The sequence below is a fragment of the Schistocerca piceifrons genome, chromosome 3 (genome assembly GCF_021461385.2).
Source record: "Schistocerca piceifrons isolate TAMUIC-IGC-003096 chromosome 3, iqSchPice1.1, whole genome shotgun sequence".
Classification (NCBI taxonomy): domain Eukaryota; kingdom Metazoa; phylum Arthropoda; class Insecta; order Orthoptera; family Acrididae; genus Schistocerca; species Schistocerca piceifrons.
In genome coordinates this window covers 745,593,726-745,621,407 of record NC_060140.1, presented here as the reverse complement: position 1 = coordinate 745,621,407, position 27,682 = coordinate 745,593,726, and the positions used below count along the sequence as shown (strand labels likewise).

Genomic DNA, 27,682 nt, shown 5'->3' with positions numbered 1-27,682 from the left:
TCTGCTCAAAACTCAAGTTGTAATCGCGGATTGGACATTACGAATAGTCAGTGCTAAAGGGTAAAAATTGAGATTGAAGAACTATTTTTCATGTTAATTTGTCCGTTTTCAAAGGCTACAAGGAGATAAAAGGCGTGTTACGTAGACACAGGCACACGATCAGCTGATTTCTGTTTTTATTGTAAACCACGAATGAACTGCTAAGTTTTTAAGTTCTCTCTTCATTTTATGTCAAGTTTTTGTGACCCATCCCGTTTTCAATTGCGGAAAGCGAATGAACTGGTATCGCACTTCGTAAAATACTTCCCAACTAGGGATGGTTCCATTCTGTAATGCAACTGACGTCCGCCGGCCGGTGTGGCCGTGCGGTTAAAGGCGCTTCAGTCTGGAACCGCGTGACCGCTACGGTCGCAGGTTCGAATCCTGCCTCGGGCATGGATGTGTGTGATGCCTTAGGTTAGTTAGGTTTAAGGAGTTCTAAGTTCTAGGCGACTGATGACCTCAGAAGTTAAGTCGCATAGTGCTCAGAGCCATTTGAACCATTTGAACAACTGCCGTCCGACGACAGTGAGGAACTACCATATGGACCAGATGGGGCAAGTCTTGCTCAATGCTTGCACGCGAGTACCGTTTAATAGCAACACTATATGTTAACAAGTTCATTACTGTCTCAGCAGTGCCACACCAGTTTTTATGCCACGTGTTTGTCGCTCGTTTCGTTTCTGTCGCTCGTTTCGTTTCTGTCGCTCGTTTCGTTTCTGTCGCTCGTTTCGTTTCTGTCGCTCGTTTCGTTTCTGTCGCTCGTTTCGTTTCTGTCGCTCGTTTCTGTCGCTCGTTTCTGTCAGCATTGTTATTAAAATAGCACTGATCGCTTTTCTCGTTTTCTATTACAACGCAATATTTGAAACCGATGCAAATTTTACAAATAAAGATTACTCATTTTTTAAGAAATGAAATAAATGAGAACAAGCAAATACCGAAAAATACAGGTTATTGAGAACTAAAATACTGGTATCGATTTTAACCACTCTATTTTTCTCAGCCCTAACACACTAGCGCGAGTCTACTTTAACTGAATATGAACACGTTACTTAAACATACAGTAAGCATTAAAGTGGTGAAGAACGGTGTGTAACAGAGGGTGCTCTGTGCATCACTGTCCTCCTCCCCCCCCTCCCCTCCCCCCGCTTCCCACTACCCAGTCCCCTTCTGTTCCAGTCGCAAACAGTCCGCGGGAAGATCCGCGGGAAGATCTGCTTACAACCTTTCAGGTGAGCTCTAATATCTCTAATCTTATTATCAATTTCTTTTCGAAATCTCTGTGTACTAAGAAGCAATATTTTTTTCTATTTGGTCCAGTTTCGTACAACAATATTTAACACCAACCATTTAATTTTGGTCTGTGATAACCCGAGCGCAAACAAATTGTGAATCACATCGCGCCACATATGTAAATATGGTACAGTAAGAAAGTAATAAGTATTATTAGTTATAAGATTCGCCTGTTATCCGAGACATGGTTTTTTCATATAGACCGAAACACGTTTCAGCACCTCCGTGCCGTCCTCAGTGGGTTTTCTTTATTTCAAACCGGAAAATTTGAATGTTTTAAGTGATAACTAAGCTACGAAAATTAATCCTAAAACAGTTTTGTTGGCATTACCTTAATTTTACATTATGGGATTATGCAGGACCCTCTCTACATTCTCATGTATTGGTAGGTTTGTCATCTGCAACTAAATTTTTTGATTCGCGAGTTAAGTCATCACTTTATATACAAAAGTAATCCTGTTGTACTACGATATTTGCAGACTATATTTGCAATTACTTACAAATCTCTTTTTTCATCTGTATTCTCTTGCGCAGTTGTGAAGCACACCCAAACACTACAAATATTTGTCCAAACCTAGTTTGTAAACAGCTCCGATCAAACTCTGACAAAAAATAGTATAAATTGTGTTGCTCTCTCTCTCTCTCTCTCTCTCTCTCTCTCTCTCTCTCTCTCTCTCTCTCTCTCTCTCTCTCTCTCTCTGTGTGTGTGTGTGTGTGTGTGTGTGTGTGTGTGTGTGTGTGTGTTGAAAATGCATGTTGATCCTGTACGCCTTAGCAGACTGAAGAGCTGCAACGGCTCGTATGTGGTGTTTACATTTGCACATAAAACTACGACAACGAAGCTTTTTGCCTTATTACTTTCTGACTGTACCATATTTACAAGTGTTGCGTCAATGTAATTGAAAATATTTTCTTCGAGTTGGTCATCCTAGAGCAAAATTAATTATCCAGTGTAAGATATTGCACTCGATAGCTGGAATAAATATCTAAAAAAATATTTCTGAATTACTATGAATTTTACTGCGAACATCTCCTCCCCCCCCCCCCCACTCCCCCTCACGACTCATGAGGAAGAAATATGAAGCTGACTGTAAAATGAACTTACGCTTTGGGAATTTTAAGACTACATCACACCGTGGATTACTGTGCCTCTGTTGTGACTGTCACAGGAGTTGGAGAGCATTTCTGTGGCGCTTTCGTCTTTATTACACTAAACTCTTAACAAAACGCGCTGCTGTACTTTGAGTCTTCCCTATTAAAAAAAAAGAAGTGGTTCAAATGGCTCTGAACACTATGGGACTTAACTTCTGAGGTCATCAGTCCCCGTAGCGGTCGCGCGGTTCCAGAGTGTACCGCCTAGAACCGATCGGCCACCCCGGCCGGCTTCCCTATTTCCTCCACGAATCACACATCGTAAGTTTTCCAGACTGAGGTTAAATATTCAAGTGCCGGTACATCGAAGATTTTTTTTAACCCCTTCGAAGGCGGAATACGCTTTCTAAGAATTCTCCCTATGAATCTTAGTCTGGTATCTGCCTTCCCTCTGTTAATTTTATGCGATCGTTCCACTTTTCATCACTCCATAGGGTTGCTCCCATATATTTAATGGCTGTGGCTCGGTCCAGACATTAATCGGCAGTCCTGCAATAGACGAAAAACTGATTCTTTCGCCATTTTAGGCTTACTGCCACTACAATTTTATGGCGTTGCAACTTGTCTACATACAACAGAATCGCTTTAGAAAAGAACTATAGAGCTTCCAACGTTATCCAGTAGGCGATCTATGTGTGTTGTGATCAGTGATGGTTCTAGAACACTCACGTGATGTACGGACTTTTACTTCTTAAGATTTCTGTGCGTTAAGAACGACGTGTGCAACGGTACTCGGGCTCGTTCACTACCTATTTTTACACGTGGTTCATCTGCAGAGGGGGTTGGTAGTGAACGGTTGCATTTGCGTCCCTAATACTGAGTCATATATTGGCTAGCCTTTGAACAGCAGTGAATTCAATACACAATTGTCTCTACCACAACCTTGCGAAAATGAGGTACACTATACAAGTTCAGATTGAAACTTATTTATTTAAAAAAGAAACCCTTCTAACTTTGTGGCCATGCGTTTTTAAGTGCACAAATAAATCCGATTTGGATAAATAATAATCGGTGTAATTCGTGCACATGGTTTATTGTCTCGCACCTGCACACTTTCACGTTGTTCCTTCACAGTTTATTCGCATCCACTGGCGTCCATGCTTACAGTCGCGGCACTTTGCCGCTCCGAACTTACCACCACAACGGACAAAGACCCGATTTTCCCGCTCATATCCCCAGCCCTGAGTCGGATCACGTGACACTACATTAATCAAAATAGTTCCTAAACATGGACACAATTCGTTTACAATTTTATAAGATTTAAATACTTAAACCTAAATACATTACATAATTTTACACACATTTATCACCACATAATTTTATAATTCGTTGCAATTAAAAAAACAGAACACTATGCAACAGAACTGCAAACGCTCATCAAAACACGAAACAAGTACATTCATGTCCATTTTGCATTACATTATTTTCACTCTGCATTTAATAAATAATTTTATTCTTAAGCACGGAAAATTAAAATCAGTACTAATTTATGACATGCTAACAGATTACATGATTAGGAATAACTCCATGTTTTGGCACAGCTTCACCCCTCTCCCTTCATTTAATGACGTCTTTGCACGAAATATGAGACACACAAATACTTATTCTGTTTACAAACATAACTTCTGTAAACGTAAAAAAAGCGTTAGGTCACGAAAGACAGTATGTCCTTGAACCAACTGTCCCTGTGTCTCGTTCAAAACTAATACTATAATCTAGCCTGACATCTAAAATTGGTTTGTAGATTGTCTGATCCCATCCGATATGAACTACTCGAAAGCCAGGGGTGGTCAAGGTATTTATTTTATTTCGTTACTGCTTTTACCACCTAAACACATCCTACAGTCTCTCAGCAATACACCATTTTATCACAATCCGTTCTCCGTCTCCGGCGAACAACGACCTCTAAGATCACGCGTCGATTCCACAACAAGCGTCGACCTTGTACTAGTTTATTCCCCGTCATAATGCCAAGGAAGATCTATAAACATTGTCACTGAGCCGTTCGAGAAACGACTCTGGTTATCGATTCCAGAGAAGTGTCGCTGCAAGTGCTGTTGTGGCTGAGTATTCTCTTCGGACGACGAAGAGGTGGACGTAGGTCGGGGTCGCCAGTCAGCAGTCACTCAGCCGGTGAACGAGAAGCACGGAGTGAAGCCTCTGTGTGCCGCGAGAAAACAGTAGTAGTACTTTACGTAGTGACATGCATCCAGCGCCGAGCTGGTTGGCTGGCTAGGTAGCTCCGTACACAGCAGAGAGAGAGAGAGAGAGAGAGAGAGAGAGAGAGAGAGAGAGCTCTCTACATAGTCTGGGCACAGAGGACGCTGCGCTGCTGCAAGCTATGCATGTTACCTTCCGATAAGGCAGTAATTATGTAGAAATGACAGTTACATGCTAGCATGGATATCAGCTGTGGTTGCCAGTGGAATTAGCCTACGGAAAGTGGCGGAGTGAAATTTGTTTGCTACAGTGCGATTAAAATTACGCCGGCCACTGTGGACGAGCGGTTCTAGGCGCTTCAGTCCGGAACCGCGCTGCTGCTACGGTCGCAGGTTCGAATCCTGCCTCGAGCATGGATGTGTTTAATGTCCTTAGGTGAATTAGATTTAAGTAGTTCTAATTCTAGGGGACTCATGACCTCACATGTTAAGTCCCATAGTGCTCAGAGCCATTTGATTAAAATCACTTGACGGTTTGCGTCTGTCACTTGCCGGTAAGGTGTCGCCACAGCAGCTACCGGTTACCGCTCGGTTTTGGGTGACACAAAAATACGTGGGATCACTTCGCAAATGCTGTTAATGTGTAACTCGGAGCAATGATGAAAGTGGCAGCGGCGAGGTATGATGGAAGTGCAGGATGCTCTGCCGACCGCTGATTTTCAGTCACCGATGACTGAACTGCGGCAGCCGACGCGTTTCGTAGCCTAAGCTAGCCACAACCTTGTGATGTGCAATATATCCGAGAAAACGGTGGCCAACAATCTGCAGCAGAACCTAAATCACGATCGCTATGTTCACGGCGATTAGAGCTAGCCTTTACGAGCAAATTCAAGGTAGAAGAAAATTATATTCAACGCTAAAAGCGAACTGCAATTTCCCGCTATCATTTGATTACCTGAAACTAGCCCCATGCTGGCTACACGAGCTGCCCGTTACCAACTGCTGAGCAGTCCTCGTTGGCACTTAATTGCATAATTACAGACGACACAGGCAGCTTTTTTTTTTTTTAAAAAAAAAAAAGCAAGATAGAATATGCTACGCTACAGCGCTGGGAAGTTGTTTTTACAACTATGGTGAGCCAGTCGCAACGATGAATAGTAGCCTTAAAAAGTCTGGTTCAGGCAATGTCGTGCCACTTTTATCTATCGTAAGCCGATCTCTGTGATTAGAACTGTGTAAGTGGCGCTGAATGGCGTCTTATGCAAGTATCCAGTAGTGTTGGGTCAACGCTGTGAATGAAACGTGTGTATTTCATTAGCATCGTTCATTTGTTTTGTTTTAGGTAGCCAAAACAACTGAGGCCATAAGCGCCCATCATTAGCATGGTGTGTGTGTGTGTGTGTGTGTGTGTGTGTGTGTGTGATGAAATACGAAATAAAAATGTCAGACCCACGATTTGGGATCCAAACACATTAAGAAAGAATGCCGGGCAAGGACTTTGAAGCGAACTGCTAATCGTTGTGGTAGTTTGGCAATGGCGAGCGGTTCGGGAGTGACGTTGAGCGCTCATGAAGTGTCCACTACCAAGTATTTTTCATGTTGATTACTGCAGCGGGAGAATGTTATATTTTGCCGGATCAGCTTATGGACGTCTTTATTCTTGAATCATTCGCTTTCTCCACGGCTTTCTTTTTCTTAGTTGTGGCCCCGGGCAGGATGGTGTCGTCTTTGGTCAGGTATGAAGTTGCCTCCTAGAATAAAACAGTCTATCTTCAAGCTGTTCAGTTTAGTGTATTTGTGTGTAGTCTAAGTTCTGAGGTGTCTGGCTTTACTAAAAAAGATTCTTCCTCGTTCCCCTTTGCTTGTGATTTAGTAATAAGGTTAATGTTTAGTATTGGGTTACATGTGCCGCTACTGTGTGCCTTTTAGGTAGTGTTAAAGAGTGTAATATTTTATCAAAATAATCATTTAAAGTGTTTTTCATATTCAGCTCGCTGGTGGCGCTGATTACTTTTTTTAAGTTATCATTTGTTTTTAAATATTCAGTGTCCTGTATGGGGATACAGGCTTTCTCGGCGAATTATTTTCGTGTTTCCAGCCAGTTCAAGGCGTCGTTCTGCGGCAACGTTTCAACAAGTTTCCGGGTTCACGTCCACCTCTTATCTTTATGGACGTTGGATCTCAAGTTCCTCTGCCTCTTCCGCAACGGATGGGACATGGCAGAGGGGCATGCGATCCACCGTCTATAAATAAAACCTCAAAATTCAGGCAACATATTACATCGTCCTACATATATATCCCCAAATGACCACAATGATAAAGATAAGAGAAATTATAATTCACGTGGAGGATTACCGATAATAGTTCTCCGCACACACTGTTCGCAAATGAAACAGGAAAAATGAGGGAGTGTGGGAGACAGGGAGAATGAATAGTAGTGGTATCGTAGGTACCCTCCACTATACACCCTTACCTGGCTTGCAGAGAACAAGTGTAACGTTTTTGAAATCCCACACTGTATTATCATCAGACGTAACAAAGTGCAGCAAGATACAATCAACGAGACATGAGCTGCAGCAAAATACAAACATTCAACATAATAAACATAAGAAAAAATCTCAACCTTTCACGAACCAAAAAAAAATAACACAGATCCCCACAAACACCGTACTTGTTAATGTTCTACTAGACGCTCCAAAATTGTCACGAATTATTAACAGAAGAATGGTAAAGATCAGTTTGGGATGTGACGAAATTCAGTAACACACGAAGCCTTACTGACCCTTCCACTTACAAAATACATTAAGGAAAGATAAATAACGTTTATAGTATTTGTAGATTTAGAGAATGCTTTCGACAATGTTTACTGGGACACACTGACATTTTGAAGGTAGTGGGGATAAAATACAGGGAATAAAACGTTATTCACAACTTGGGCAAAAATTAGACTGCAGTTTTAAGAGTTTAAGGACATGAAAGAGAAGCTGTAGACGAGAATGAAGTAATACAGGGTTGTAGCCTCCCCCCCCCCCCCTCCACCCCGTATTATTTAATACGTACATTGAGCAATCATTAAAGGAAACCAAGGCGAAATCCAGAAAGATAATTAAAATTGAGGGAGAAAAAAAAGCTTTAGGCAAAGACCCTGTGATTCTGGAAGAGACGAATGGTTCAAATGGCTCTGAGCACTATGGGACTCAACTGCTGAGGTCATTAGTCCCCTAGAACTTAGAACTAGTTAAACCTAACTAACCTAAGGACATCACAAACATCCATGCCCGAGGCAGGATTCGAACCTGCGACCGTAGCGGTCTTGCTGTTCCAGACTGCAGCGCCTTTAACCGCACGGCCACTTCGGCCGGCCTGGAAGAGACGGCAAAGGACTTGACAGAGAAGATGAATGGCATAGACAGTGTATTGAAAAGAAGTTATGAGATTTATATCAACGAAAGTGAAAGACAGGTAACTTGAATGTAATCTAATTCAATCAGGCGGAGCGAGGGAATTAGATTAGCATGTGACACACTAAAAGAAGAACACGAGTTTTACTTGGCCAGCAATATGACCGATGGTAGGAAAGAGCAATATATTTATATCTATCTTTTCTAAAGGTAGTTGTATGAAATGCAGCCTTATAAGGAAGTGAAACGTAGACGATAGGCTACTGAGGAAAGAAAAGAAGATTTTAAAATGTGGTGCTACAGAAGAATGTAGAAAATTACAGATGGTTAGATGGAATAATCAATAAGGTGGTAGTGAATCGAACTGGCGGGCACAAATTGTCTAAATGCAGGGATCACTCGGTAGGACACATCCTGAAGCACCAGGGAAACGTCAATTTGGAAGTGGAAAGAAGTGAGTGTGTGTGTGTGTGTGTGTGTGTGTGTGTGTGTGTGTGTGTGTGTGTGTGTCACGAAAATGGAACAGCAAAATTTAGGGCAATGTTATGCAATCAAGTTTTGTATTAAACTCGGGGAATCCGCGAGTATGACCTTTGAAAAGTTGAAATAGGCATATGGGGAACATTCCTTATCAAGAGCACAAGTTTATCGCTAGCACAAATCATTTTTGGAAGGTCGAGAACACGCTGAAGATGAACCACGCTCAGGGAGACGTTCAACTTCGAAAATCGACTATAAGAACGGGTGCGTGCTCTTGTGGGATCAGACAGACGTTTTAGAATTAGCATAACAGGTGACCTGTTAAACACTTTCAGCATGCATCAAATTTTGGCCGAAGGTTTGCATTTTGCACATGCGAAAGGTTTGTGCCAAAATGGTGCCCAAAAAATCTCAACTGACAATGGAACCTCCCCATCGCACCCCCCTCAGATTTAGTTATAAGTTGGCACAGTGGATAGGCCTTGTCCAACTGGACACAGATCAATCGAGAAAACAGGAAGAAGTTGTGTGGAACTATGGAAAAAAATTAGTAAAATATACAAACTGAGTAGTCCATGTGCAATATATGCAACATCAAGGAGGTTCTAGCATAAGGAGAGCAGTGGTCCCGTGGTTAGCGTGAGTAGCTGCGGAACGGGAGGTCCTTGGTTCAAGTCTTGCCTCGACTGAAAATTTTACTTTCTTTATTTTCGCAAAGTTATGATCTGTCCGTTCGTTCATTGACGCCTCTGTTCACTGTAAGAAGTTTAGCGTCGGTGTTTAGCGACCGCACCGCAAAACCGTGCGATTAGTAGACGAAAGGACGTGCCTCTCCAATGGGAACCTAAAACATTTTATCGCAAGGTCATAGTTCAACCGATTCCTCCACAGGAAAACATCTGATATATTCTATACGACACTGGTGACGGCATGTGCGTCACATGACAGGAATATGTTGTCGACCCACCTAACTTGTACACTTAGCGAATGGGTAAAAAGATTCTTCTACCTTGCCTGATTTAGGTCTCCTTGTGGATGTGATAATCACTCCGAAAAAAGTGATGAAAACACAAGAGTTTGTCACATAAACTGAAAATAAAAATTTAAACTTTTCACTCGAGGGAAGACTTGAACCTAGGACCTCTCGTTTGGTAGCTGCTCTCGCTAACCACGGGACCACGGCGCTCCGTGACACCCATTCTCCTTGATGTTGCCTATCTTCGCGTAGCCTACTCAGTTTGTATATTTTACTAATTTTTTTAATAGTTCCACACAACTTCTTCCGGTTTTCTCGATTGATTTGTGTTCAGTTTTTCAAGGCCTATCCACTGTGCCAACTTATAACTAAATCTGAAGGGGGGTGGGAGCGATGGGGAGGTTCCCTTGTGAGCAGAGGGGCAAGCGAAGAAACGTGTGCGTTGAACTTCTTGAGAGTATTGTCAATGACCACGAATGGTTCAATCGTGCGATCACAGGTAAGATGAATCCTTGATTTTTCAGTATAATCGTGAGACAAAGCGGCAAAGTGAGGAGTGGCGCACTGGGATATCTCCTCGACCGAAAAAATATCCAATGAGTAAATCAAGGATCAAAACAATTCTGATTTCCTTTTTTCCACAGCAGTGGTATCGTACATTACGAATTTGTTACTCCAGGACAAATTGTCAACGAAGTGTTTTTCACAGATTTCCTTGAACGTCTCAGGAAAAGGGAGAATCGAATGAGACTGAACATTGCAGACAAGTGGATGTTGCATCATGACAACGTCTCATGTCACACAGCCACTTTCGCACGGTCCCCCCCCCCCCCCCCCCCTCTAAAGTCATTGCTGCTGTTCTACAGCCCCCCTATTCACCTGAGTCCCTGTGACTCTTTTCTTTTCCCAAAAGCGAAAAATGTCTTAAAAGAACGTCATTTTGGGGCTCTAGAGAACATTCAAAAGAATGTGACCGCCATGTTAAAGGACCCAGCAGTTTGAAGCCCTTCAGGCAACTACCAAGAGTGGGAACAACGACTCTGCTGATGTACAGCTCCCGAAGGGAATTACTTTGAAGGAGACAACGTTGTTGTTTCAAAAAATAAAAACTTTGGTAGAAAAGAAAATCAGTTCCATTACTTTTCTCACACCCCTTGTATTCGGAAGTGAAGGGAGATTACTGTGTGGAGCTGCATCAAACCGGTCTTCGGGCTGAAGATCACAACACTAGACGCTCAAGGTTTCATTGCTAGAGAGCATAGGCCACACTTCACGACCGCGGAGAACGCGGAACGGAACAATTAGGCCAGTTGGACAAGGGCACGACATGACATCAGCCGTAAAATTTATCTGCCGAATCATTCCAGCATACGGGCGAGATGGCTGAGCCGCTAGGGAAACCTAGAAAAGCGTGAACCGCTCCGAGCTGGTAGAAATTTGAAAATGAGTGTGGTTCTAGTAAACTGCATGTCTTCCCTATCTTCCCATTTTTAACTAATTTAAATCTATGGTGGATACGTATTTCTGTTTACTCGCAGGCAGATGGGCTGCTCTCGCACACGACTTTTACGTCAGTATGGTCTAATGTCTCCAGATACTGTGTTACAACCACTCTGTTTAATAATTATTTAATTACTGCCCAAGAAATTACACACATACGCTAAACTTACTGAACTCAACAACAAACACCGTCCGAAAAGGCCTTGAAGGCCCAACAGTACGACCGGCCGCCGTGTCATCCTCAGCCTTTAGGCGTCACTGGATGTGCATATGGAGGGGGCATGTGGTCAGGACACCGCTCTCCCGGCCGTATGTCAGTTTTCATGCCGCTACTTCTCAATGAAGTATCTCCTCAACTGGCCTCACAAGGGCTGAGTGCACCCCACTTGCCAACAGCACTCGGCAGCACTGCACAGTGCCACATCCAAGTACTAGCCAAGCCCGACAGCACGTAACTCTGGTGATCTGACAGGAGCCGATGTTACCACTGCGGCAAGACCGTTGGTTGCATATTGTGAACTCAGTAATTCTATTTTCGAGAGATAAAGTCACCATAAGGTGGCCTGCAGAATACAGCTCTAGACGTAGAAATGTTTTAAAACCATGAGTTATTCAGTGCATTACGGCATATTATTTGGAAACCCTCGCAGACTCAAGATATCACACACACCACACACACACACAGGAGCAGGAGCACCAGCAGCAGCTGTGACTCTTTCTCACGGGTATTCTAATCACATTATGCAGTCACGTACGACGCGGAACGAAAACATCTTTGTGATGGGATGATGTGAAGCGTAATCCATTACTTATCGTCAGGTACGAACAGTATAAAACACCGAGCAATTACATTTTACTTTGTTCGCCAAGGCTGTAAACAATCTGAAAATTAAGTGTTTTACTACGCGTGATAAAATTTGTGGTGCTGTGCCCTTGCTGTCCTACAAGGAGTGATCTTACGAAAAAATATCCCGTTTATTTCACATGGAATCTTAAGCACGGAGAAACTTTTTTTTTCACAAAGCGTATTGACAAAGGCCAAACACTAATTAAATGTCAGAAAAGAAAAAAATCGTGAGTCAGAATGCGGATCGAGCCTTGAATCCATAGTCTTGACATGCACCACATGTTGAACAAATCATAATACACGAAAATAAAAAGTGTAAAATGATGAAGTACAAAAAAGGTGGAGCAATTAAAGCAAATTTTGGATTGAAATGAAACAGAATGCATACAAAGCTAAAGCAAGTATGAAAATTACCATCAGATTTTAACGAAACCTACAACCTCAATATAGCAGTGGAGGTCGCCGTTACACTATTGCAGAATCAGTTTAAAGAAAATGGCAATACGACAATAACACACAGCAGCACATTTTAAAATTAACACCTACTGAAAACCATTTGGAATTTTCTTCCTTCGTGTGTGTATTGCTTTAATGAAGTGAAGTGTTACGGTACAGGTATGAGTAACCTGTCAATTTGGGGATTCCCTGACTTCCAGACACCCAGCTGAAAAAAAAAGTAACGACAACATTTGATCTGAAACTTCCTAATTAAGGTTCTTTCATTTGTGTAGGTTACAGCATAGTGCTGCATACTGCCAATTTGTTTGGATTACCGAAAGCTGAGCACTTCCTTTTCTGCAGGTGTTGCTGGCAGCAGCCACTGGCATAAAATAATTTGAGTGGCTTTGACTTCCCTTCACAGGCACTAGTAAACGCCTTTAAATGCAATTTGCGACGTTTTCTCTCTCTCTCTCTCTCTCTCTCTCTCTCTCTCTCTCTCTCTCTCTCTCTGGTTTGGTGTACCTCTCCATGTCAGCTCTCCTGTGAAGCCTCTCCATCATAATATGCTACATTCTTTTCCGTAACTGTACTTTTAAATAGAAAAATCGATACATTTAAGTCTACCACTACCTACTCTCTACTTAGAAATTCAGTTACGGAGTAAAAATGAGTTGCGAGCGGAAATAATTTAAAACCGTTTTTAATACTTTCATTATCTGCGAGCACCTTTAACTCTCATGGGAGTACGTCAATTATTTTTATAGCTGCACGTTTTGCTCATTTCTTTCCAAGAGTAAGGTTAAACTATAGTCAGTGTAGGCAATTTTTGTCCCCTAGTGTTACATTTATAAATGCTACAGTTATTTTCGGATTGCGCCTTATTAATCCTAACAAACTTCATAAGAAAAATGGTTCAAATGGCTCTGAGCACTATGGGACTTACCTTTTGAGGTCATCAGTCCCCTAGAACTTAGAACTACTTAAACCTAACTAACCTAAGGACATCACACACATCCATGTCTGAGGCAGAATTCGAACCTGCGACCGTAGCGGTCGCGCGGTTCCACACTGAAGCGCCTAGAACAGCTCGGTCACATCGGCCGGCTACAACCGTTCGCTCGACGGAAGATCCGTACACAAAGACTGGAAAGTTGCACAGGTCACACCAATATTCAAGAAGGGTAGTAGGAGTAATCCACCAAATTACAGGCCCATATCGTTAACGTCGATATGCAGTAGGATTTTGGAACACATATTGTGTTCGAACATTATGAATTACCTCGAAGAAAACGGTCTATTTACACACAGTCAACATGGGTTTAGAAAACATCGTTCCTGTGAAACACAACTAGCTCTTTATTCACATGAAGTGTTGAGTGCTATTGACAAGGGATTTCACGTCGATTCCGTATTTCTGGATTTCCGGAAGGCTTTTGACACTGTACCACACAAGCGGCTCGTAGTGAAATTGCGTGCTTCTGGAATATCGTCTGAGTTATGTGACTGGATCTGTGATTTCCTGTCGGAGAAGTCACAGTTCGTAGTAACTAACGGAAAGTCGTCGAGTCAAATAGAAGTGATTTCTAGCGTTCCCCAAGGTAGTGTTATAGACCCTTTGCTGTTCCTTATCTGTATAAACGATTTGGGAGACAATCTGAGCAGCCGTCTTCGGTTGTTTGCGGATGACGCTGTCGTTTATCGACTAATAAAGTCATCAGAAGATCAAAACAAACTGCAAAACGATTCAGAAAAGATATCTGAATGGTGCGAAAAGTGACGGTTGATCCTAAATAACGAAAAGTGTGAGGTCATTCATATGAGTGCTAAAAGGAATTCAAACTTCGGTTACACGATAAATCAGTCTAATGTAAAGGCCGTAAATTCAACTAAATACTAGGTATTACAATTACGAACAACTTAAACTGTAAGGAACACAGAAAATGTTGTGGGTAAGGCTAACCAAAGATTGCGGTTTATTGGAAGGACGCTTAGAAAATGTAACAGACCTACTAAGCAGACTGCCTACACTACGCTTGTCCGTCATCTTTAAGAATACTGCTGCGCGGTGTGGGATCCTTACCAGATAGGACTGACGGAGTACATCGAAAAAGTTCAAAGAAGGGCAACACGTTTCGCATTATCGCGAAATATGGGAGAGTGTGTCACAGAAATGATACAGGATTTGGACTGGACATCATTAAAAGAAAAACGTTTTTCGTTGCGACGAAATTCCAATAACCAACTTTCTCCTCCGAATGCGAAAATATTTTGTTGACATCGAGGAACTATCACCACGATAAAATAAGGGAAATGAGAGCTCGTACGGAAATATATAGGTGTTCATTCTTTCCGCGCGCTATACGAGATTGGAATAATAGAGAATTGTGAAGGTGGTTCTATGAACCCTCTGCAGACACTTGAATGTGATTTACAGAGTATCCATGTAGATGTAGAACAGAAATTATACGAAGAGAAAATGTTGCTGAACGCAAGTATTTGAGAACGTTTGTAATATGTGGTTTCGACATCTAGTTCCTGGCATATAGACAAAAAGGAACTTTGAAAGATCAGTTGTACTGAGATGACAGAAGTCATGGGATGGCGATATGAACATATACATATTAGGCTAGTACAGCGTACACATTGTTTAATAGGGCAGTGCATTGGTGGAGCTGTCATTTGTACTCATGTGAGAAAGTTTCCGACTCCAATTGGACCGCATGACGCGAATTAACAGATTTTGAACGCAGAATGGTAGTTTGAGCTAGATGCATGGAGCAACCCATTTCGGAAATCGTTAGAGAATTCAGGATTTCGAGATCCACAGTATCAAAAGTGTACGAGAATACCAAATTTGAGGCATCCCCTCTCACAACGGACAACACAGTGGCGGACGGCCTCCAGTTAATAACAGAGGTCAGCGGCGTTTGAGTAGAGTTGTCAGCGCTAACAGACAAGCAACAATGCGTGAATTCAATGTGGGGCGTAAGAAGAACATGTCGGCTAGGATGGCGCGGCGAAATCTGGCGTTAATAGGCTAGCAGACGACCAAAGCGAGTGCCTTTGCCAACAGCACGACATCGCCTGCAGCGACTGGTCGTATCAGTTGGGTCCCACACACGACTGGAAAACCGCGGTCAGGTCAGATGAGCCCCGGTTTCACTTGGTAAGTGCAGGTGGTAGGATTCGAGTGTGGCGCAGACGCCATGAAGCTATGGACCCAGGTTGTCAAAAAGGCACTGTGCAAGTTGGTAGTGACCCCACAATGGTGCGGGTTCTATTTACGTGAAACAGAGTTTATTATTGACTGGAAATGGTTATGTTTGGGTACCTGGAGACCCTTTGTAGCCATTGATGGACTTCATGTTTCCAAAAAGCCATGGAATTTTTATGAATCAGAATGCGCCATGTCACTGGGCCACAATCATTCGCGATTGATTTGAAGAAAAATTCTGAGCAATTCAGCTGAATGATTTGGTCATCCAGATCGCCCAACATAAATCCCATCGATCATTTATGGGACATAATCGAGAGGTAAGTTCAGGCCCTACATTCTGCACCGGTTACACTTTCACAATTACGTACGGCTATACAGGCAGCATGGCTCAATATTTCTGCAGGGGACATCCAACGACTTGTTGAGTCCATGCCACATCGAGGTACTGCACTATGCAGGGCAAAAGGAGGTCCGACACGCTATTAGAATGTAACCCATGAGTTTTGACACCTTACTGTATGTAATTTCCTTTCTCTCGTGCTTTATTGTTAGTTATTGATTAACTGCAAGTGGGTGACTTTTGTTTAGTTCTCTGTCATCCCATATTTCTATTGTATCTCTACGAGTAATGGAAGCCAGGCGTTCCTATAAGCATGGACAGATGTTTTACGCCCTGTCGTTAGAGCGAGGTGCTGCGGTGCTACATCTCGCCGGCCGAGCAATTCAGCTAACCAATGGAACCCAATGAAGATTATGGATGGCTGTCCCTCGACGCTACTTGCAGCTGTTATTCAAGTCGTCATTCTGATCACTGACTAATCGGTGCTAGAAATGGAAATGTACAAGAACAGGAGGGGCAGTACCACTATCAGTCCAGATTGCACTCTTTCATTGCGGTATCTTTTGCGGTAAGGTTTACAAGGCAATAGAAAACTAATCTTAAGCACTCAAATCGGGAGGACTGAGTGGATTAGTGTGCAGAACACACTTTATCATACATCAGTTAAAATAAAAATTACAAAAATGTAACCAATGAAGTCCCTGTACGGTAGAGACGAGTGAGAGACAAATGCTAGCAATGAGGAGATACTACATTGCAGCATGATGGCGCATTACCTAGCCTGGGAGTGATGTGCCGACAGTGACTTGCGTTTGTCTGGGAGGTCAACTGTGATGGACATGTGTCGACTGCCCCGGGGCACCGACAAAAAGACTGACAGTGAGTGACCCTATTGGATGGCGTTTAGAAAACTGGGCCCAAGCAAGAAAACAGCAGACTGTCAGGGTAGGCATTGTTTTATATTGCCACTGTAAACAGCCCTTCCTACACAAAGTTGTTTCTCACCAGCGAGTTCTGAGACAACACTCTACATCCTCTGCTTTGCCATTACCTAGCTGGTCTTAACCGCTAACTACCTCCCATGAATACGAGGTGTGGCTATAAAGTAAAAGGGACTGATGAAGTTCTAAAGGAAGTATACACGCACGACCAATATCTGAAGCGTGACGGCATTTCAGCCGAATGCGAAATCTCTGGTGTCTGTAGATATATCAGCGCGGCCGTATGCTTCGTTTGTGTCGGAGCTGTTATTTTGTTTTGCCGAAAAAATGACAAGTATAATAACGGAATAACGATTGTCTTGAACTTGCACATGAAACTTAGAAAAAACTGCTACTGAAACCTATCTTTTACTAAATTGAAGTATGGGGTGAAGACTGTTTATCACATACGCCAGTTTCTCAGTGGCTCAAGCGGTTTCAAGATGACCGAGAAGACATTTGTGGTAAGGGCCTATGGCACGAAACTGCTGACGTCATTGGTCCCTAGACTTACACTACTTAATCCTACTTAAGCTAACTTACGCTAAGGTCAACAAACACAAACATTATATATATATATATATATATATATATATATATATATATATATATATATCCGAGGGAGGACTCTAATATCTAACGGGGGAAGCCGCGCGAACCGTGCAAGGCGCCTGAGACCACGCGGCTACCCCGCGCGGCCGGAGAAGATATTGTAGGTAACTCACGCCCAGGGCGCCCTCCAACATCAAAAACTGATTAAAATATCGAAAAAGAAGGTAATATTCGATCTGAAAGTTGAGTATTCGATCGACTGCTGAACCTGTAGGAACTGCTGATGGCTGCGTAAGGCAAATGTTACATAACATGCTTAACATGGGTAGTGTGTGAGCGAAACTGGTGCCAAAAATTCTCATTTTCGAACAAAAAAAAAAAAAATACCTGTAAATGTTTGTACTGACACTTTGAATACCACTAAAATGATTCTTATTTTAAGTGATAAAATGTGACGAAACCACAAACTTAGCACCAATCCGTGCACTGGAAGGGCCCAGTTTCACCGAGAGCGAAGAAAGCTCGAATGAGCACAACAAGATTCACAGCGATAAGGATTTTTTTTCGGTATTTATGGAACGGTGTATCTTCACTGGGTTCCTGAAGGTCAAACTATTAATGACATTACTACCTTGACGTTCCTGCTCAACTACGAGACGAAATAAGAACAAATTGGCCAGGTGCGAGTAGGATCTGCGCACTAAGGATTCCGTGCAAAATTATGTACGTAGACAATTCAAGAAACTACCATTTTTGCCTTTTATCAAGATTGATACTGGCGAGATATAGATCCCAGGTGTTCCAAGATTTTCGAGAATATTTTAATTTCGATAATATGAATGTCTGGAAGTTATGCAGGAAGCAAGTGACCATCATTACAATGATCAGGAGTTCTCCAGTCAGGCTGACTGGGTCGCAATGGTAAAAGCCAAACATCAGGCATGCATGATTTGTTTCACATACAACTTGAAACGCCATATCTACATACAAGTCATTCCGTGCCTGATGTTTGACTTACCATTGCGACCCAGTCAATGTGAACGTAAAAATACTCATTGTTTTAATTTCAAGTTGACGTTGGATAACTAATGATAAAATAAATACTTTTTCGCAAAATATAATTACAAATTAACAATTTTTTCCATTACTTGTACTGTGACATCTTCCTTCTTACCAAATTTCATGATTCTAGGTCAATGGGATATACAATATAGGCTTTGATGAGTGAGTTTATGAGTATTAAAATATGCGACATAAAATGCCGAGCCTTTGGTTGCATTGACTTAACAGCTAAGGATCTATAGATGGTAGTATGTGACAAATTTCAACTTCACACCGTTCCTGAGAAAAAAGGGGTCTTAACAGACGGACTAACAGACTGTCAGATAAGAAATGAAAAAAAAAATAATTCGTGTGGTACAGCTACAAATTTACAGTTTCTGTATTTTTTGTTTTGTTGTATTATGAAATATTCCTTCTTGCCAGATTTGACGATTCTTGGCCAATGAGAATAACGTTATAGGTTTTGATGAGTGACTTCGCGAGTGTTAAAATATCTGACAATGGCCGTATCTTTTGATTGCATTTACTTAGAACCTTACATTTATAAACATAGTCAAAGGACCATATACCTCAGTACGCGACAAATTTGAACCTAATACATCCAACCGTTCCTGAGAAAGAGTTTTTAACAATCGGACGGACAGAGAGAGACAAGAAAGCGATCCCTTAAGGGTTCCGTTTTTACCGATTGAGGTACGGAACCCTAAAAAAAAAAAGGCGAGAACGAGTCGTTTGTTCTACATCAAGACAACGCACCGGCTCTTACCACATTATCTGTTAAGATTTCTCGCAAAGTGAAGCATCTCAGTGTTTAGATCATCCACCTTATTCGCCTGACCTAGCAACCTGTGACTTACGTAGTCCCCAAGGTCAAATCTGCATTAAAGGAAAGAGATTCCAATCCGTTGAAGCGGTACGCGTCATCAAGAAGCTCACATAGAATGACTTCCAGCACTGCTTCCATCAATCCAAAATTCGCGTAGCGAGGAGGGGAATCTACTGAGGGTGACAATAATTAAATGTGTTTTTTTTTTAAGAAAATGTTTTACAGCAACGGTCCCTTTATTTTATAGCCATGCTTCGTCTACGGTGCCCTTCTTCAAAAGGAGGAGCTTCTCCGAGAGTGACTGCTATCAAGGTGACCACCAATAATTACTGGTCAAAGGCGGGACCTAAATTACTCCTGCACAGAGGAAATAAAGTTCATTAATTCCCGTACGACTCTCGTCTCGAAGCCGCGCAGGGAAGCCGTTAGCGTAAGCTAGTTTAAGTTAGATTAAGTAGTGTGTAAGCCTAGGGACCCATGACCTCACCAGTCTGGTCCCACAGAACTTACCACAAATTTCCAATTTCTCGTCTCGAGATGGGGAGGGAGAGAGGGGGGGGTGAGGAGGGGTTGCGGCAGGGGAGGGGGAGGGGAGAAGAACACGGAAAGTATGGAGCCAGGTTTTTTAATTTTAAATTATAGCTTAATTCTCTAATAAAATAGATGTAGTGCCAGCCACAGACCATGTCGCATTCCTCGGGGTCCGCCACCATGCCCTTGAGGCGATAGCGCGCTCCCTCCTTGGCGAGCCGGCCGGCGAACTCCTCTGCGGTGCCCGTCTGGCTGCCATAGAACACCACCAGGCTGCGACCCGACGTCTTCAGCTTCTGGATGAACGACTGGTCGGACGCAGGCGCCGTCATTGCCGTTGGTCTGCAACCAACGAGGCAAGTCACCTTTCCTTCCTACCGCTCACAGAATATATTGGCAAAATATAAGGACGGAAAAAAGTTGCAACACAAAAAAAAACAATGTACAGAAATGAAATTTCGAATACATTTGTCTAGGTAACATAATTAACTGATTAACACTGCGAGCTCACAGGATTATGTAAGCACGAGATAAGCCAGTGCAAATGTGAAATGCTGGTACATTAATAAGTTGTGTAACCGCCAGAATGTTGAATGCAAAACACATGCGGGTGTTCGTTTATGGGATGGAATTCCATGCCTGTTGCGCTAGGTCTGTCAATACTGGGACGGTCAGTCCTGTTCGTGGATGACGCTGAAGTTTCCGTCCGATGATGTCCCATTGTGACCGATTGGAGACAGATCAGATGATGGAGCAGGCCAATGTAACATGTCGACACTCTGTAGAGCACGTTAAGCTACAACAGCGGTATGCGAGCGAGTGTTAGTGTGTTGGAAACCACCTCCAGGAATGCTGATCACGAATGACAGCACAACAGATAGAATCACCAGATCTCCGTTCTGATCTGCAATCAGGGTGCGTGGGATAACCACAAGAGAGTACTGCTGCAGTCATACCAAACAGCACACCAGACCATAAATCCAGGTGTAAGTCCAATGTGTCTAGCATGCAGACAAGTTGGTCTTAGGCCCTAAACTGGCCTCCTCCTGACCAACAAATGGCCATCACTGGCACTGAGGCAGAACCAGCTTCCATGAGAAATCATAGCAGACCTCCTCCGTACCCTCCAATGAGCTCTTCCTTGACATGACTGAAGTCTCAAATGGAGTCCGTGGAATGCACGTTATAGGGCGCCTGGCTCCGAGCTGCTCTTGAAATGACAGATTCGGAGCAGTTCGTTCTGTCGCTGTGGTGACAAATACTGCCCTGATTGCTGCTGCAGATGCAGTAAAATGGGCCAGAGCCATACGCCAGACACGGTGGTCTTCCCACCCGATACTGCCACGTAGCTGTCCCGGGACTGGTCTTCTTTTGACCACCGCTGCCGGCAATCATGTACAGTGGCTACATTCCTGGCAAGTCTTTCTGCAATATCGCAGAAGGGACATCCAGCTTCCCGTTTCCGTTATTACGCGACCTCGTTCAAATTCGGTGAGGTGTTGATCGTGGCGTCTTTGTCGCCTTAAGGTCATTCTTGATTAACATCAGCTCACCATGCCCAATCTCAAAGGTAACGACCGTTACAGAGCCTATTAAAAAAACCTGTTTTTCATCCTCATAGCGCCACTCTTGTGCGACTGGCGTGAAATTTGAATAGACACCTTCAGACGTAGAAGCACATCTACCAACTTTTCGTTTACGTCGCGCAAAACCCTCTTGTTGCGATCGTTTTTCCAACAGTGAAGTTTCACCTTCTCCTTCATTCTTTACCATGAAAATTTTATTTCTGATTCCGTAATTGATGAAGTATATTATTAGGAACATAAGGCCCACGGCTTATTATTTTTATTTATATTTCATTCTTTTGACTCACCTCCATTTTCATGCGCTCTGGTATAAAAATAATACGTGAAGAGTAACTTTCGGCATAAAGATACAAATTTTGACAAATTACATTGTAATAGCATTATAATACCAATAATTTGTGGAAAAATGGCGTACAGCATTGTTGGCTGGGAGACCTGGAAGGGCAGGTTCAGTAGCCTAATTTGTAGGGTTTATCTATCCTTCGTGCACAATGGCACCTTCCTTCGCGAAGATGAAAAGTGTGTTGAAGTGTGCCGTACGTGGTAAGTGGAGGCAACTAATGGGTGTGTGTAGTATGATGTCATGTCTTGTGTTGGATGATGATGATGATGATGATGTGAGAAGGGAGCGGGTGAAAACTTGTGCCGGCATGTAGCCTACTCCTCTCTAACAGCACCAAGGATGCAGCGCAGCTTAACCATCCCCATCCGACGGACGGACCATCTCACTTCATGAGATACCGCGGAGAAGGACACTGGTGCAAAGTTTAGTGTTCAGGAACTTGATGCCAACCCCCGCTCACCCTCTTTGCCGTAAGGACAAAGTGTAAGCAACCAACAGCACGTGGCGTACGCGGGCGATCACCCATCCAAGCACTGGCCACACGCAACATCTCTGACCTCGGTGAGCGTACGGGAGCCAGTGTACAGGTGTTCCACGAGGCAAGGCCATTGGCATTTGATTTACGTAACATAAAGAGAGGTTAATCACTACATGGGTATAATGTAGTTTACATGATACATAGTTACATAATCTGCAAGCTAATAATAGAATTTCGTCATAGGAGTAATACAGATACAATACACACTCAGGAAGAAAGTGCAAAGAGGTAACAATAATTATAAACCATCAAGTTCTGCTTTGACCAGCAAACGTTAGTTAAAATATTATTTAGATTATGTGGTTTACAGCTAATGTTCCGTCTAGGCAGTTTCACTCCCTTCGAGTCCATGACTACTGTCTAAGGTTTCTACACTACTCTTTGAAGAAAGTGAAACACCGAGATCGAGAGATGGGTGCACAATGAAATTTATTCCACCGATTGGAAGATTAGGATTATAGATCTGTACATGCGCTGTGATGACGAAAATCAGTATATAGTAGCGCCACCTCGTGCTGCAATCAGAGCTGCTAGACGTCATGGGATGAATCAAAGAGCGCCTGAATATGCTACTGACCACGCTGTTTGTAGGCGCGTTCACAAAGGTTGCAGGAGGACCTAAACGGACAAGTTGCTGACCGACTGTATCCGAGACATGTTCGATGGGCGAAATGTTAGACGAACGGGCTCGCCAAGGAAGCAGCGGTGCCCGCAATTCTTCGAAGAAGGTTTGCACATTCCTCGCCACATGTGGCTAGGTATTGTCCTGCTGAAATACGGCATGTGGAACAGTCTGCAGGAGTGGCAGTGTCCCGGGCTGTAAAATCTCCCTGATGTAGCGGTAGCTGTTCAGACTGCCCTCACGACGTAGGAGGCGAGATCACACTTTATAGGCAACGGCGCCCCAAACCATCACACTTCGCGTTTGGCGGCATGCCGCTCAACAATACAGACTGCCCCATTGCGTTCACCACGGCGGTTTCGAATGGGTATGCGGCCATCATTGTAGGACAAGCTGAAGCTGGACTCGTCCGAAAACAGAAAATTTTGCCACTAAGCACGTCAGTGTTAGCGTTCACGTGCCCATTATAGTCAGAGGCATTGGTGGGTGCTGGTCGATGGAAGCTGACGCAATGTCATGCTTTCCTCTAGTATAGCGCGCAGAATACGGCGTCAAACCGTCGACGCAGAAATGCCCACACCCGTTGCAGTATCCCAACGTTGCGCCAATGCTGTAGGCGAAGCTGTTCCGTCCGCTACAGTGTGTCATCCAGTACACTGTCACTAAGTTTACATCCGAAACATCTTTCGGGAGCCGGAAACAATTTCGGAAAGCGTTTTTCGCTGTCGTGTTTACTTGTTAAGACCTGAAGCGGATTTGCTGGCCCATTCAAATACGGCGTCTGGAAATCAGCTGTTCCAGTTTCTGATGTAGTCGGCACAATTGCTATTTCTTATATGGATATGGTGTCTGTTCTTTCGGACATGTTCGAAAGAACGGACACCATATCCATGTAAGTATCGGGCGATCAAAAAGTCAGTATAAATTTGAAAACTTAATAAACCACAGAATAATGTAGATAGAGGGGAAATATTGACACACATGCTTGGAATGACATGGGGTTTTATTAGAACAAAAAATAAAAATTGCTAGACGCGTGAAAGATCTCTTGCGCGCGTCGTTTGGTGGTGATCGTGTGCTCAGCCGCCACTTTCGTCATGCTTGGCCTCCCAGGTCCCCAGACCTCAGTCCGTGCGATTATTGGCTTTGGGGTTACCCGAAGTCGCAACTGTATTGTGATCGACCTACATCTCTAGGGATGCTGAAAGACAACATCCGACGCCAATGCCTCACAATAACTCCGGACATGCTTTACAGTGCTGTTCACAACATTATTCCTCGACTACAGCTATTGTTGAGGAATGATGGTGGACATATTGAGCATTTACTGTAAAGAACATAGTCTTTGCTTTGTCTTACTATGTTATGCTAACTATTGCTATTGTGATCAGATGAAGCGCCATCTGTCGGGCATTTTGTGAACTTTTATATTTTTTGTTCTAATAAAACCCCATGTCATTCCAAGCATGTGTGTCAATTTGTACCTCTCTATCTACATTATTCCGTGATTTATTCAGTTTTCAAATTTTTACTGACTTTTTGATCACCCGGTATATAGTTCTGGCAATACCGGCCATGACCTTTTTCTTCTGTGCGGATGCACACATATTCCTCGAACTCTTACAGGACCTGGTAAGAATGTCTTCCACGAGTAATGAGTGTGTTGGGGTGAGACACTACGAATGCTGTGTTGGGACATACAAGGTGAGAATGTGGGTCTCACGGGAGGCGTGCGCGAGATAGTCCCTGCAGTCGCGCTATCCTCTGTGCCCTCGGTGGCTCAGATGGATTCGGTCAGAGGGTTAGCTTCCCTCTGTAATAAAAAAAAACTGAGTTAATGGATCAACGACGAACTGAAACGTGTGTCTTGCGACGTCCGCCCCGAGCAGATACAACGAAAGAAAACGAACAAAATGAGAATAAAAAATAAAAAAAAGATGGATAGATCGTCTGCCATGTAAGCAGGAGATCCCGGGTTCGAGTACCGGTCGGGGCACACATTTTCACCTGTCTGTTGATTTAATCAACGCCCGCCGGCAGCTGACGGTATTACTAAAATTCTAATTGCAATTTCTCTTCGGTTAAATATTAGAAGTAGCTTCATGCTCAGTGTAATATTTCTACTTTTCCTTCACACTGTAGAAAGTCGCTCCGTCTATATTAGCCGAATTTTTTTAAAAACAAGTCGTTAACTAGCAGCCCAAGCGCACTTCAAAAACAATTGCGCTTTTACACGGTAGCGAAAATCGATTTTGGAAGAGGAAAACCGTCAGCAAGAAGCGGATTTCCAGACATTTTGGAGGGTTTACATGACCAACCAAAAGCGGTATTGGAAAATCTATTTACGTACTCCGGTGTCTGTAGCCCGTGTAAAGATCAGTGCTGTGTACGGCCCTCTTCCCTCCACTAGTTCTACATACGCCTCACTATTTAAGCAGCATGCCCTGTGCGAGCTGCAGTGTTAAGGAAAGACGGACCGCCTCCCTGACATCAACCATTCTGCCACGTTCGAATGCATTCACATGCAGATATTCCTCCCTGTGATGTAGGCGAGGCATAGTGGCAATTGAGTACCCGTTTCCATTTCGTGTGATGGCTCCACATCGGCTGAGCATTGCTTAACACTGACCTCTCTGGTCACAGAAAGAGGACCTTGTTGAACCAACGTGCACGCCACCTCTCTGCCATTTAAACCGCTTCTTATGGTTCCGTTGTTCTACACGCCGTCTTATCGTGGCGTGTTGCAATCATTACTCCTGAGCGTTTCACTTTTTACAAATAGCAGTGTAGCTTACTTTGGTATTCAACAAAGGAGATGTGAGCTCTCTTTTATTCGATATGTCACACTACTATTTGAAAAATATCCAGTGTACAAATACGAAGTCTTCAATGGTCGATACGTCACCCGAAAGAGATTCTGATAACAAGCAAAGTGATCTTTGGTTGTCGGCAGCATTGTCATTGCCACTGAAAATTAATTGAAAGTCAGGTGTTGGTCACAGAAATAGGGACGCAGAGGATGTTGCTTTTTGAAGATACGAATTTATAAAGATTAAGTTGAGAAGTGTAAAGATAGTCTGCCGATGTTGTTGCTGAATTGCTTGCTCGCGCGTAATTTACCATCAGTTTGAGAAAGGGAAATATTTAGCACGATTTTTCTTTATCGGTTCGGGTCAGTTTGATGGATTGTTGAGACGTGATTAAACAAAGTTATCTACCCACACAGCTAGGACTCAAGAGTTATAGATTTACCACTCCCTTACCATTTCATTAACTAATTTGATGATAATATTGTATTTTGTATAAAAAGTGATTTTTCTGACGATGGTTGTGATTTTTAAGGAATAGATTCACAATACATTTTTGATGATAGCCTCTTTTCAGTCATTGAGTAAGTTCCTCCCGTCGTCTCCTCACGGAAGTTTCATTTTCTAGTCATGTGTTGCCGCATTGCTCCTAGTGGAACACAGTTGCTCACACTTGGTGTATGATGTGGTTAGCATAGTCGCTTTTCCTTGCATTGCACTTCGACAACGTTACTTTCTATAGCTAGTTTGCTGCTGCGTCTAATATTCACCACTTTCGAGCATTATCGAGTTTTCGTAACCACAAAATTTGTTAGCGCCGATTTAATACCAGTGATGCATTGCATTTCAAAATGGTCTTCAGGGTCGATTCAGTGAAGACCAGTTCAGACCACTTTTCTTATGCTGATAATCTTACTCTTACAGTGCAATATTGCATTGGCGCGTACATCATTTAGTTTACGGGATTTTAACCAATCAGTTTGCGCACATAAATTTACAGGGCATTATCACGGGAAAATTTTGGATAGTTCTTTCAGATTTTTATTATGGCTCTGAGCACTGTGGGACTTAACTACTGTGGTCATCAGTCCCCTAGAACTTAGAACTACTTAAGCCCAACTAACCTGAGGACATCACACACATCCATGCCCGAGGCTCAGATTTTTACTCTACCGGGCTTTGTGTGTTGGAATTGCAAGACACGCACTGTGATGTCACGCCCTGTAGCACTATTGACTGCACTGCGCAGTACAGCATTTCACAGGACTGTTTCTTTACTATACAGATTTACGTTTTTTATTTATTTTTAAGTAGAAGTTAATTGTAACACAATTATACTGTTTCTGATGGATAGAGTTTACGTAAGGACACCACTTGCATTATTCAGGTTCGCATTGCAACACAGACATACTAAAGTACAGAATAGTAAACATGCTCACACACACCACAACTACAGTAATAAAACGGAACTGTTGTTGTTGTTGTTTTTGTCTTCCGTCAAAGACTGGTTTCATGTAGCTCTCCATCTACTCTATCCTGTGCAAGCCTCATCATCTCCGAATAACTACTGCAACATATATCATTCTCAATCTGCATACTATATTCTTTTTCTTTTCTTCCTCTACGATTTTTACTTCTCCAATACTGAACTGTTGATCTCTTGATGTCTCAGACTGCGTCCTATCAACTGATCCCTCCTTTTAGTCAGATCCTCCCACAAATTTCTTTTCTCTCCACTTCTATTCAGTACCTTCTTATTAGTTACGTGATCTACAGATCTAATCTTAAGCATGCTTCAATGGCAACACATTTCGAAAGTTTCTATTGTCTTGTCTAAACTGTTTGTTGTCCACATTTCACTCCCATTATGCCTAAACTCCATACAAAAACCTTCAGAAAAGAATTCCTAACACTTAAATCTATATTCTATGTTAAGAAATTTCTCTTCTTTAGAAACGCGCAGTTAAATTTTTTTCTATGAGTATATAGC

At 42.9% G+C, this 27,682-nt stretch overlaps 1 protein-coding gene across 1 annotated transcript in view; it reads right to left on the bottom strand.

Annotated features, from left to right (window-relative positions):
• The window catches only part of LOC124788151 (NADPH--cytochrome P450 reductase), a 211,469-nt gene that overhangs the window by 69,552 nt on the left and 114,235 nt on the right, over positions 1–27,682 (bottom strand). The window contains exon 3 of the mRNA XM_047255298.1: positions 19,949–20,138. Coding sequence (XP_047111254.1) covers positions 19,949–20,138 — 190 coding nt within the window. The remainder of the gene's footprint in view (positions 1–19,948; positions 20,139–27,682) is intronic.